Source organism: Drosophila mauritiana, chromosome 2R (genome assembly GCF_004382145.1).
Source record: "Drosophila mauritiana strain mau12 chromosome 2R, ASM438214v1, whole genome shotgun sequence".
NCBI lineage: Eukaryota > Metazoa > Arthropoda > Insecta > Diptera > Drosophilidae > Drosophila > Drosophila mauritiana.
In genome coordinates, this window is record NC_046668.1 from 15,642,841 (window position 1) to 15,657,602 (window position 14,762).

Consider the following 14,762-nt stretch of genomic DNA (forward strand, 5'->3'; position numbering starts at 1 on the left):
GTAGATGATGGGTCTTCAATTTCTCAGCTCATAAATTAAATCACAATTTATATCTTTGGAAATCAAGTTAAAATACGGAAAAGCAATTTGCAGCTGACATCATGCGAACGTATCCACAAATCCATATACTAACTGAAACACGATAGAATACGTTCTGTATGTGTGTTCCCAATGAAGTTTATTAATTGTCTTCGTTGGTATCTTTCCAAATTGACTTGGCTGAGATAATTTACTGTCTGTGTGTCGGTGTGATATCTTTGGAAACGCCAAATGGTAGATAGGAAATATTTGGCTTTTGGGAGAATGTCTATTGAACAGGAAGAGATATTTTGGATTCAATGGGATCTATTTTTATATTTTTAAAAGCATTTCTCTTAGAAGAATGGAAATAGTTTGGTAGAAGTGCAAAGTTCCATTAAACTCATATCAGTTTCGATTGCAAAATTAGTTCGTCACTCCCAAATTGTATGTCTCACCGGTCCAAGCCCATTAAATATTTAACAAAAACAAGAAAAGCAAAGAAAGCTTTAATAGATTCCCATTTCGAAAAAATTTTGATTCATATGCCGCTGACTGCGATAAGATAAGATTAAAGGCATACACGCACACCAATGCAAACACGATTACAACAACAATTGCAATAGGCGTTCAAATAAAGATAAAAACAAATCAAACAAAACACAATGCAATGGCAAATAAACACAAACTGAAATGCTAATAACAACAAAATATAAATATCAAATTGTGTGTGCCGTCATCGATGATTGTGTCACTTGGTGATTTTTGAAATTTATTTATACTTCTCTATCTTAAGTCACAGTTTCTGATGCATTTCTCTTTAATATACATATATTATAAACAAATTCTTTTTACAGTATTTGATAAATCGAAATAAGCGTTAAATAAAATGTTTGTATCGAGCGGTAAGTGCGTTTAACAATTTATTCCATTGCTATAAAAAGAAATTTGCTAAAAAGTGAATATATACGAATACGAGTCTTAAACACTACTCTCTCAGGCGGTGTCTCTCTCTTAAATGTTGCTTAGCTAAAAACGACCAAAAAATATATATACCTACCTATACAATTTAATTGCTAAACACCGCTGGGCCGGGCCTACAGATACACGAATATACAAATTTATATATATGTGTATGTACGTATCTGAGCGACTATTAGTGCACTTTAGTTCATAATATTTATTCGTAGTAACCTTTTTATTTGGTCTATGTGCATTGCGATGAATTGCCTTAGGGGCTAGGCTTAATTTGGCTATTTGGCTGTGGCTCTTTAGCTGTGGCTCTTGGCTGTTTTGGCTGTTGGATACCCTGCGATACCCTCCAGAAAGCTGCAAACTGGATGCCAACCGCTGCTCACGCTCTACATATATAAACTATATATACATACAAGCAGATATTCATGTGTGTATATCTGGTGAACTATTTTTAGTGACTATATCATAAGTTGTATGAAACGAGAACTTTTATTTTGCACAACATTCGCTCATTTAGTCTAGGAATCTATCGCAAAATATATTACATATTAAATACTCCATAGTGATACGGTTATGTCTGTCGATTGTCTTTTGTTTATATTATCATTTGAGCATTGCATTCTGCATAAAACCATAACACAAACGACTTGCGCATTACTAACCCCTAAAATCTAAAAGATATAAAACATGATCAGTTTCCACATCTCTCACTTATACCTAGAATCGCTCTGTCTCTCTCTTTCTCTCTCTCTACGACTATCTATCTCTGTCTTTCGCCATTTCTATTTATCTCTCTTGGAATGTGAACCAAGTCGGTATGATCCTAAAGTTCTATTTCTCTCTTTTACTCTCATTTCAGATAATGTAAACTCAGCTTACACACAAAAAAGCAGTAAAATATAAAATACAAAAATTAACAGCTGCGTTTATCTATAGATATATATACACACACATCTATATATTTGACTAAGCGTTCGATTTGAATCAAAATTATAGCCCAAGCTATCAGCTACCCCCACAAGCTTTGTACTCCACAAAAACGCTAACGAGCAAAATCGATAAAGACCAGAAAGCAAATGAAATCATACCATCTGCCATAGATCTATGCTATAAACATATATAGGTGCGCTGATCTGTGCTCTTGAACTTAGTGTTTTTTGTGTGTGCGTGTCGCGAGAGGAGCACCCAAAACCAAACAAAAAACGTATAGTAAAACAATAAGAAGCAAAAAAAAAAAAACATTATCTAGTCGCTAGGCTATAACTATACAAACTCCAGCTATCCCAGATCCAGATCCGTAAACAGCATATAGTTATATATCTATAACCCCAAAATACGATGGCCAACGTTGTCAATATGAACAGCCTGCTCAACGGCAAGGACTCGCGCTGGCTGCAATTGGAGGTCTGTCGCGAGTTCCAGCGCAACAAATGCTCGCGCCAGGACACCGAGTGCAAGTTCGCCCATCCCCCGGCCAACGTGGAGGTCCAGAACGGCAAGGTCACCGCCTGCTACGACAGCATCAAGGTCAGTACTCCCACCCCCATGTTAAACCGTACTAGAAACACCTACCCTCAACCCTCTATTGCTTCGTGTGACTCGTAGACCGTAAGCTTTAAGTCTTGATTTCTCATCCCACAAAATAAAAAAAATAATAAAAAAAATATGAAATAATATACATATTTCAAACCAATACCAAAATCCCCAATTAAGGGCCTCAGCGAAAACTGATCTTGTCTCGCTTTTGTTGTTTGTGCTTCTGTGCTTTTATAAACTCCATTTTCGTTTTTGGTATCTCTGTGCTTCTATATATACATATATCTTAAATACACACTATATATTTAGTGGCTGTCTCTCTAAGTGCCTACCAAATAAAATATAAACTAAATGCAGCTAAATGCAGCGCCGGGCTGAGCTTGAGAACTGAGAATGTGTGCGTGAGTGTGCTTGAGGCTTGAGTCTTGGGTCCCCCGAGTAGAAGGCTTTAGCTTTTGGCTTACAAATAAGAGAGTTCCACCACCCATCGATACTTAAAAAAAAAACATAGAGAAAATCGGAAAATCGGTGATTATTTTTGTTCAAAAATATGAACACCAAATTTGGGATTTTCTCTGTGTAAACTGTAATGCAAATAAAACGTTCTCTTAAACTCAACTGAATAACTACAATCGTCTATCGCCATTCGAGTGATTTTAGGCCACGCAACTCATAGACATGGACAACTTCAAGGTAAAGCTCTTAACATTCAATAATTAAGTTAAGATTTTAGCTTTAAGAACAGCCCCCACCACCCCATCCGTCGTAGAACCGATTCCATTGATCTTATCGTAAATATCTGGCGTTTTGTAACCTGACACAAACAACCTGCCGAAGGGCAGATACAATCAAAGCCAAAGAGTTTCCCACTTTTCCTCAATTTTTTTACTGCCCGAAAAAAGGCAACGTGGCAAATTAGCAGGGGGCGAAACAAAAGGGTTGAACAAAAGGATGTTTTTAAACAGGACAATGGCGAACAAGAGGCAGGAAAAAATTAAGTTGCCTGTTTGGTGTTTTCTTTATTAAGCTTTTTTGTTCTATCCGCAACAAACAAACAACTGCCAAAGAATGGCAACATAAAGTGGAGTATTTTATGTATAGAATAATAATGCTGACAAAATGCCATCATCATCAGCAGTAGCAAAAGTGGTGGCGGAGTAGCATGGCATCACCATCACCATCAAATTTGTGACAGCATAAAAAATTACGTTTTGAAATTTTACGTTGCCGCTTTTTAGGCGTCGCTGGCAGCTTGTTTGGCCAACGGCCTTTTGTTATTCCAACAAAACCCAAAGCGAGGACCGAGTCCCTTAAAGTTGGGCATAGTTCGTCCTTTTTGCCCAGCGCCCCCAACCATTTCATACTGTCGCTCTTGAGTCTAGTGTGCAAACAATAGTTAAAACTGATGTTTGTAAGTAGCTCGTTGGCTCGCAGGATCCACTCTTCTTGTTTTTTCTGTTTACTGGGTGGCGAGGGGGCATTGTTAATTGAGCCACTGGATAGCCCACCTATTTACTCACTGTTTACCTTTTGCGTCTAGGCTTCAATGAAAATGAATGTATTAGCGCGGCTCTAGAATTTCCTTTCTTTTTGAGTAGCCTCAAAGCATATCAATTAATTACTTAAGCCTTTGGAAAATTATGAAAAAAAGAACTTCCAATAATACTTTGTTCACACATGAACACGAATATATTTAAAGACTTACAATTTTGGGCTCCGTTCATATCTTATGTAAATGAATCGAGAGCGATAAATTATATTTAGGATTTTGTTATCTAAGGCGACATGGGTGCATTGCTCAAAAACATGTGCACACCACATGAGTCAGTCACTTGAGATCGTTCCCCGCCTCCTAAAATAGTCCCTTAGTGGGAAACCACAGATAAGGTCCTCGCCGCTCAAGATAGGCAGATGTGCCCGAGCGTGGGACCTCGATAAGGCGGGGACTATTTACTTAGGCCTCTGCGTAGGCCATTTACTTTAAGATGCGATTCTCATGTCACCTATCTAAACCGAAGATATTTCCAAATAAAACCAGTTTCTTACAAAAACTCAACGAGTAAAGTCTTCTTATTTGGGATTTTACATTTGGTCAATCGAGCCTTTAATCGACTCTGCAGTTTCCCCCTACCAAAGGTAAGGAACTCAGAGAAAGGCCAGCTCCTTTAAGCATCTTACAGCTAAAGGTAGCAAAAATAAGTGACTCTTGTTTCCCCCTACCAAAGGTAAGGAACAGAGTATAAATATAAAAAGCAAAAAGATACAAAAGAATCTTTTATGTTTTAAAACAAGCACCTTATAGTCTATAGCTAAAGGTTGCTTTGTGTACCATTATAAATTGTGGTAAGGCGTGCTTGAGGCCATACATCAGCAATTGTGAAATTAAAAAGTGCATAACAAAAGTGCCTTATAAATGCTCTAATAGCATTAAATCAGCTCATAAATAGAGTGCAGTGTATATGCCATAAGAGCATAAATTAAATAAAAAGTGCCTGAAAACAGTGCCTTATAAATGCTCTAATAGCATTAAATCAGCTCATAAATAGAGTGCAGTGTATATGCCAAAAGAGCATAAATGCCGAAATAAATGGCTAAAAAACAAAAAATCTGACTGGACTACAAAAATAATAAAACGTGCCAAATAAAAAAAAAAAAATCATCTTTAAACATCGACGGAGCCTTAAAGAAGAGAAGGAAGTCAAATTCAAAGGAGCCTCTACCAGCAGCAGAAGCAGCAACAACAGCAGCAGCAGAAGCAGCAACAGCAGTAGCAACAGCAGCAACAACAGCAGCAACAGCAGCAGCAACAACAACGACATCAGCTAAGTCAAAACAAGAATTTTCTGTTTATCCAAACACACATATATATATAAATACATATAAAATACATATACACGTACTATATATATTAAGAAATTACAAAAAATTTTTAAAATGATGTCAGAAAAGACTATTCAATTCCTTAAGAAGCAGTCCGAAATTATTTTGGAAATTAGAAAGTTGGAAGTAAAACCAACATTAACAGATGTAGAAATTCTAAAATTAAATGAGCTTCAAAAATGTTTCATTGCTAATCATAGCAATTTGTTAAAGATCGGCGTTGTCGATCATGAATATTTTAACGCGAAGCAGTATGATTTAATAATGATGGTGTTAGAAAAAATTAAAAATAAAAATGAAAAAATTAAGGGCGAGTCGGTAGAAAACACTTTCCCAAAATCAAACACTGTCCCTAAATCAAACCCTCCCCCTACATTAAACCTTGAAATGTGTGGTCACCCTGAAAAAGAGGGTATAGCACAAAACAACGCTTTAAAAGTAGAGCAGGCATTTCGAAATAATGTTGGCCAATTTCGAGTATATCTAGAAGATACGTCTAAACTAATAGACAGTAGTCCAGATTTCCTTAAAATAAGGAAAAATAAAATTGAATTTTTATGGCATAAAATAGATAACCTGATTGAACAGGTGAATAGTCATTTTGAGAGCTCGCTATTCGAAGAAGAAATTAGCGAACTTGAATTTGACAAACAAAATATTATTACAGCCATTAATAGTCGACTCAGTGGCACAATAAATAAAGCTGAAATGTCGACGGTTGTTAAGGCGGAGGAGTTACCAACCCTGCCTAAAATACAGATTCCCACTTTCTTTGGTGATTCCAAAGAATGGGATCTTTTTAATGAACTCTTTACAGAGCTCATACATGTGAGAGAGGATCTCAGTCCTTCTCTCAAATTTAATTATCTAAAGTCAGCATTAAAAGGAGAAGCCAGAAATATGGTTACTCATTTACTGCTCGGCTCTGGAGAAAATTATGAAGCCACTTGGGAGTTTTTGACCAAGCGATATGAGAATAAAAGAAACATATTCTCAGATCATATGAATAGGCTTATGGATATGCCAAATTTAAATTTAGAATCCAATAAGCAAATAAAGACATTTATTGACACGATTAACGAGTCAATTTATATTATAAAATTAAAGGCACAATTACCAGAAGATGTGGATGCAATTTTCGCTCACATAATTCTTCGGAAATTCAATAAAGAATCACTCAATTTATATGAAAGCCATGTTAAAAAGACAAAAGAAATACAGGCACTTTCTGATGTCATGGACTTTTTAGAGCAAAGGCTCAATTCTATATCATCATTCTCACAGGAAGTAAAACCTGTAAAGAAAATGATTAATAATAACAAGAATAAAAATTATAGTGACAATTGTGCATATTGCAAACTACCAGGGCATTATTTAATTCAATGCCATAAATTTAAAATAATGAATCCAGCAGAACGGTCTGACTGGGTAAGAAAAAATGGGATTTGCCTAAGATGTCTGAGGCATCCGTTTGGTAAAAAATGTATAAGCGAGCAGCTTTGTTCGACTTGTCGTAAACCTCACCACACGTTACTTCACTTTGCAGGTCATAATCCAGAAAAAGTGAATACGTGTAGAACAACAGGTCAAGCCTTGTTGGCCACGGCCTTGATTCAAGTAAAGACGAGGTATGGAGGCTTTGAACAATTAAGAGCATTGATTGATAGTGGCTCTCAAAGCACAATTATTTCAGAAGAGTCTGCACAGATTCTAAAATTGAAAAAATTTCGGTCTCATACTGAAATAAGTGGAGTATCTTCCACAGGAACGTGCATCTCCAAGCACAAAGCGGTTATTTCGATAAGAAATTCTCCGAAAAATTTAGAAATTGAAGCAATTATTCTCCCAAAACTTATGAAGGCACTTCCAGTCAACACGATTAATGTTGATCAGAAAAAATGGAAGAACTTTAAATTAGCCGACCCCGATTTTAATAAACCGGGTCGCATTGATCTAATCATTGGAGCAGACGTATATACTCACATTCTGCAAAATGGAGTTATAAAAATAGACGGTCTCCTTGGGCAAAAAACTGATTTCGGGTGGATAGTTTCTGGATGTAAAAAATCCAAAGGAAAAGAAACCATTGTAGCCACAACAATAGAAATAAAAGAGTTAGATCGCTACTGGGAAGTGGAAGAAGAAGAAAAAGATGATATCGAGTCTGAAATCTGTGAAAATAAATTTATCAAAACGACAAAAAAAGATTCAGATGGGCGATACATTGTGTCAATTCCATTCAAGGAGGATGTCACCTTAGGAGATTCAAAGAAACAAGCGATAGCTCGTTACATGAATCTGGAGAAAAAACTAAAAAGAAATGAAAAACTTAAGGTTGACTACACTAAATTCATGAATGAATACATGGATTTAGGACACATGATTGAAGTGAGTGATGAAGGCAAATATTTTTTACCGCACCAGGCAGTGATTAGAGATTCAAGCCTTACGACCAAATTGAGAGTAGTTTTTGATGCTTCAGCAAAAACTACGAATAACAAAAGTTTGAACGACATAATGTGGGTTGGGCCACGAGTTCAAAAAGATATTTTTGACATTATTATTAAATGGAGAAAATGGGAATTTGTTGTTTCGGCAGACATTGAAAAGATGTACCGACAAATTAAAATAGATAATAATGATCAAAAATATCAATATATTTTATGGAGAAATTCTCCAAAAGAAAAAATTAAAACATATAAATTAACCACAGTCACTTACGGAACTGCATCTGCACCATATTTGGCTACCAGGGTTCTGGTAGATATTGCAGATAAATGTAAAAACCAAGTTATTAGTGCAATAATTAGGAATGATTTCTATATGGATGACCTAATGACTGGAGCTGATTCGGTAGAAGAAGCTAATAAATTAATAACATTAATTCTCCATGAATTGCAGAAAGTTGGATTCAACTTAAGGAAATGGATTTCCAACAATTCCAAAATATTAACCACTGTGGAGGACACAGGGGACAATAAGGTTCTCAATATTATCGAAAATGAATGTGTTAAAACTTTAGGACTAAAATGGGAACCTCAAAATGATTTATTTAAGTTCAGCGTAAATTGTAATGATGAATCAAAAAATATAAATAAGCGCGTTGTGTTATCAACGCTAGCAAAAATATTTGATCCGTTAGGATGGTTGGCACCAGTCACGGTTTCAGGAAAACTTTTTATTCAAAAACTTTGGATAAATAAAAGTGAATGGGATCAGGAATTATCCATAGAAGATAAAAATTATTGGGAAAAATATAAAGAAAATTTATTATTGTTAGAGAATATTCGAATCCCAAGGTGGATTAATTCAAACAGTTCTTCAGTCATTCAGATTCACGGATTTGCGGACGCCTCCGAAAAAGCATATGCTGCAGTAGTCTATGCTAAAGTAGGACCTCATGTTAATATAATAGCTAGCAAAAGTAGAGTCAACCCTATAAAAAATAGGAAGACAATTCCCAAACTCGAGCTGTGTGCAGCTCACCTGCTTAGTGAATTAATCCAAAGACTAAAAGGATCAATTGACAATATAATGGAGATCTATGCTTGGAGTGATTCCACGATTACCTTAGCATGGATTAACAGTGGTCAAAGTAAGATCAAATTTATAAAAAGAAGAACGGATGACATTCGGAAATTAAAAAATACTGAATGGAATCATGTTAAGTCAGAGGATAATCCAGCAGATTTAGCATCCAGGGGAGTGGATTCTAACCAGTTGATCAACTGTGATTTTTGGTGGAAAGGTCCGAAATGGCTAGCAGACCCAAAAGAACTTTGGCCTCGGCAGCAGTCTGTAGAAGAACCTGTCTTAATAAATACGGTATTAAATGACAAAATAGATGATCCTATTTACGAATTAATAGAAAGGTATTCCAGTATAGAAAAACTTATACGTATAATAGCATACATAAATAGATTCGTGCAGATGAAAACAAGAAATAAAGCCTATTCATCAATTATTTCAGTAAAGGAGATAAGAATAGCGGAAACAATTGTTATTAAGAAACAACAAGAATACCAGTTTAGGCAAGAGATAAAGTGCCTTAAAATCAAAAAGGAAATCAAGACAAATAATAAAATATTGTCATTGAATCCATTTTTGGACAAGGATGGGGTTCTAAGAGTTGGAGGAAGATTGCAAAATTCCAATGCAGAATTTAATGTTAAACATCCAATCATTTTAGAAAAATGCCACCTAACAAGCTTATTAATAAAAAATGCTCATAAGGAAACATTGCATGGAGGGATAAACCTAATGCGAAACTATATCCAAAGAAAGTATTGGATTTTCGGGTTGAAAAATTCGTTGAAAAAGTATTTAAGAGAATGTGTAACGTGTGCAAGGTATAAACAAAATACAGCTCAGCAAATAATGGGTAACTTGCCAAAATATAGAGTGACGATGACATTCCCGTTTCTTAATACTGGAATAGATTACGCAGGTCCTTATTATGTTAAATGTTCAAAAAATCGTGGCCAAAAAACATTTAAAGGATACGTTGCTGTATTCGTTTGCATGGCCACCAAAGCCATACACTTAGAAATGGTAAGCGATCTAACTTCAGACGCATTTTTAGCAGCACTCAGAAGATTTATTGCTAGACGGGGAAAATGTTCCAATATCTATTCAGACAACGGAACAAATTTTGTAGGAGCTGCAAGAAAATTAGATCAAGAGTTATTTAATGCAATACAAGAAAATATAACGATTGCAGCGCAGCTTGAAAAGGACAGGATTGATTGGCATTTTATTCCCCCGGCAGGACCTCACTTCGGAGGTATTTGGGAAGCTGGAGTTAAGTCAATGAAATACCATTTAAAGCGTATAATCGGCGACACTATTTTGACTTACGAAGAAATGTCAACTCTTTTATGTCAAATAGAAGCATGCTTAAATTCAAGGCCATTATACACTATAGTTAGTGAGAAGGACCAACAAGAAGTTTTAACACCAGGTCATTTTTTAATTGGAAGACCACCTTTAGAAATAGTCGAACCAATGGAAGATGAAAAAATCGGAAATTTGGATAGGTGGAGACTTATCCAAAAAATGAAGAAAGATTTCTGGGTTAAGTGGAAAAGTGAATATTTGCATACGCTCCAGCAAAGGAATAAATGGAAAAAGGAAATTCCTAATATAGAAGAAGGGCAAATAGTTTTATTAAAGGATGAGAATTGTCATCCTGCAAGATGGCCTTTAGGAAAGGTGGAAAAGGTGCATAAGGGGAATGATGATAAGGTCCGAGTGGCTAAAGTAAAGATGCAGGAAGGATATATCACTAGACCCATTACTAAAATTTGTCCCTTGGAAGGAATAAAGTCTGTTGACAAAAATGAGGCTGACCAAGAGCCAAAAAGACGAACTAGAGCGACTCTAAAAGTTACTGGGTAGAGTTAGAAAAGAAAAGTAGTTGGTTGTTTAAGGTTCCTGCGAATTCAAAAGTCCGTCTGCAATGTACTGGCTCTCAAATTGAATTGTTTGATTTGCCTCAGCAAGGAGTTTTAAGCATTGCGCCATATTGTACGGCAAGAACCGACGATAAAATTCTAGTTGCCCACCATAACATTCAGTCCGAAAGTGAAGAATTATTATCAACACCTTATATAGGAGAAGTTAGTGAAGTGCCGAAGATTATTTGGGATCCGCTGAAACTATCAATATTAAATCATACTGAGGAATTTAAACGATTGAATAATGAAATTAAATTTATGAAAGAGAACCATCAAAAATTGAAAGATTTACATTTCCATCATATTTCCGGACATGCTGGTTTAATTATTGCTTTAATACTAATGATAGTATTAATAATATATTTCATACGGAAATGTGCTGTGCAACAAAGAATGCAAGCAATAACCTTTGCAGGTCCGTTGCCAGTACTATAAATATCAATAGTAAATAAACAATAAAATAATATAACAAATAAAAATATACAGTCCACTATATCGTTGTTTAATAGAAAATGTACTTCTACATAGAAAAAGCAAAATGTTTAAAATAAGTTAATTGAGTACAAATTGTTGAATTAAAAATAATATAAACCATAATTGTAATCCAATAAAATTAAAAGCCAGAAAAACTAGGCCCATTGAAATCTTAGTTGCAAAATAAATGAACATATATCAAATAAATACAGTCCACTACTGTTATAAATGCAACTAATATACTAATGTACATCTCAGCTTTGCTGGCCCTTTGGCAGAATGTTCACACATGAACACGAATATATTTAAAGACTTACAATTTTGGGCTCCGTTCATATCTTATGTAAATGAATCGAGAGCGATAAATTATATTTAGGATTTTGTTATCTAAGGCGACATGGGTGCATTGCTCAAAAACATGTGCACACCACATGAGTCAGTCACTTGAGATCGTTCCCCGCCTCCTAAAATAGTCCCTTAGTGGGAAACCACAGATAAGGTCCTCGCCGCTCAAGATAGGCAGATGTGCCCGAGCGTGGGACCTCGATAAGGCGGGGACTATTTACTTAGGCCTCTGCGTAGGCCATTTACTTTAAGATGCGATTCTCATGTCACCTATCTAAACCGAAGATATTTCCAAATAAAACCAGTTTCTTACAAAAACTCAACGAGTAAAGTCTTCTTATTTGGGATTTTACAACTTACAAAACTTTCGAACCACAGTTTCGTAAATAAAAGTGTGTTACTTTCCAGCTAACTCCAGAGTTAAGATCTATAATGATGTGCCACATACAAAGTCCGAAACTCTAGTTAAAATCCACTTATGATTTAATCTTAGCCGTGTCGAATTTGAACGCATATTAAATATTCATAATTCTGGCCATTGCTGCGTACAATGCCTGACCTGCATCATTAATCAAGCCTAACCCCTAAACATTTCCAATTATCTTTGATGGATCATTAGGAGCCGGGTCAGACTTGCGCCTCGGTTAGTTTCTGGCCATGCCTGGGAAATCTCATAAGCCTTTTGGCAATTATCCGAAACCACAGCTGCGTGATAAGCGAGTTCTGACTGCAGAATCCACATCATCTGTGGGGCAGCAGCTGCAAGCTGGAATTGGGCATGTTGGCATGTTGGCATTGGGAAGTGGAAATGGAAAGGACACACACACCCAGTGACCCTTGGGCACTTGTAGTTTTTGCCCGGCTGGGCGGGTAAATAAAGCTCAGACATTCATTGCCCACAAATTAATTGTGTTATCCTATTAATTAACTATGCAGTAAAGTTGCCGAGCAATTTCGTTCGCCAAGCGTTTTTCCACCAGCCTCCTTCGCATTTTTCCGTTTTCCATGCGCCTTGCCCTGTTGTTCTTTGCCCCTTTTGAGTGCTGTAATTGTAGGCGAGTGTGTTTGCACTCATTTTCACCTCTTTTCCTCTTTTTGTCCCCACCGCGTTTTTATATACTATATGTGTGTGTATACACTGTACATATACGTGTGTGCTTGACACACGAGCTGGGCTTAAATGTTTAACGAACTTAAACGTGGCAAGTAACCAGCACATAATACATATATATGTACATATATATACATATATATACGTATATGTTCGAGGACGAAAGTCCTATGTACGACTCCCTGTGATTATATGCCTATACTATATGGAATACACGTGTACCTGGCCGTGTTTAAACTTTTTCTCGGTGGCCGCGACACTAATTTATTGCTAGGTTGCGCGTAGTGGGCTTTTAAATGCCATTTTACAAAGAAAAAGTTTAAGCAGCATTATAAGTTTAAACTGGGTCAATGTCAGCATTAAGTATTAGAGGGCTTATCCAGTCCTATTTAAAATGTGAGCAAACAGCAGTTGTGATTTAACTTTAAAAGGCATTGGACATTAACGCTATTTTCCATGTTCTAATAATAATTGTTGGAATAGTGAAGCATTTTTATCTTAATACCCTTGGGTCATGCAAATTGTATCAAATGCTTAAAAAATAACCACCAAACTTGAATGCCTTTTAGCTCAGCCAAGCGTTGCTTCTTCGCTCAGTGACCTCTGACCCTTTCAGCAAATTGGCATCATTTCATTGGTAATTTCCCCTCAATTTAATTTGACCACAATGGTCGAGCTGAAACTTTAAAAGCCACTCGGAAAGCGAGCCAGGGCCATAGAAAGGGATGGCTGATAGTAAACATAGTGAGCGGAGCGAAAGTGAGAGGGAATAAGAATGAGTGAAAATCGCATGGCCACAACATAAAACATTTTCCGGTTTATAATTTTCTTGTCAACACAATTTTAACGCCATGCTGCTTGCTCTATGGCGCTGCGCTGGAAAATCTCCTCCTTCGCGGCGAGCGTTTTTCTGGGCTGCCGCTTGGCTGGTGCCACTTTATCCGGCGCCTTTTGCCACGGCGTCCTTTCGCCGCTTCGCGCGCTTTTGCTACTTAACCAACTGTAAAGCTCTCGGCCATATTGTGTGGCACCTTATTTTTCTATTATATTCCCAACACTGCCGCCGCCTGCAACATATTTTTCGCGCCAGCTTTCGCTTGCCACTTCCCTTTCGGGCGGGGCGGGCCAACAACAAAAGTCAAGTTCCCTTGCCATGCAAATTATGGTCGAAAAGAATGAAGGGAAAATGGCGCTGCCGCAAAAGAAAATGAAAATGGCAACTCTTCCGCTCAAAAAAAAAAAAAACCGTAGGCAGGAGAGCGAGATACATAGATGGTTGGAGAACAAAGCCGGCCACTTTGACATCTTCGCTCCTTGTCGCTCCTCCGGGGCTTTTCTGTTGTTTATACCAATTTTGTAGTTGACGCTTGAATTTCCGGATTGCCCCGAGCCGCTTCGGAAATACTTTGGTAATTAAATTTTAAAGGCAACAGGAACTGCTGGCTGACATGAAAAAAAACAGAAATAAAGTTTGGCCAACGCTCTGATTCTGCTCGCTCACTCACATTTTCAATGTCATCCAATTATTTTTAATTCCATTATCTATTTTTTCTGCCATCGCCTTTGCTCCTCCAATTTGCCATGAAAAATTGCTGGTCGGCACTGAAATCGATAATAATAATAAGCAGCCGAGCAGAAGAAATGAATGGCAAAAGCAACTTAATGTACAAAATAAACCAAAAAAAAAAGTAAATCCAATTTAAATAAAACTTCCCAGAAAATGGGAAATAGAGCGCACACCAATAAGAGGAGCCAAAAGAAAAGAAGAATCATCAATAGTTGCTCGAAATGAATGGAAAGTAAAGACAGGAAATGCATAGAAAAGAGTGAAAACTTTGCGGTTGTCAGTGAATCAATGGGACACAAATTTTGGATTTTTTCGGTAATTGGTTAGAAGTTTTGATGAGAGCTGTGGAATTTGTAGAATCTGTAGATACTTCGCCTTATTTTGGTATATCTAAACTAAA

General features: G+C 36.6%; 1 protein-coding gene across 19 annotated transcripts in view; it reads left to right on the top strand.

Moving 5' to 3' along the window:
• Nucleotides 1-14,762, top strand: part of LOC117138355 (muscleblind-like protein 2) — a 161,656-nt gene that overhangs the window by 52,032 nt on the left and 94,862 nt on the right. For 10 of the 19 annotated variants that reach the window (XR_004459195.1, XM_033300405.1, XM_033300416.1 and 7 more), the window contains 2 exons: nucleotides 1,853-2,520; nucleotides 3,190-3,222. Coding sequence is in view for 17 of the 19 variants with exons in the window: in XM_033300405.1 (XP_033156296.1) it covers nucleotides 2,332-2,520; nucleotides 3,190-3,222 (222 nt within the window). In the remaining 2 variants the exon portion in view is untranslated. The remainder of the gene's footprint in view (nucleotides 1-1,852; nucleotides 2,521-3,189; nucleotides 3,223-14,762) is intronic. The other 9 variants (XR_004459196.1, XM_033300417.1, XM_033300419.1 and 6 more) reach the window with 1 other exon arrangement.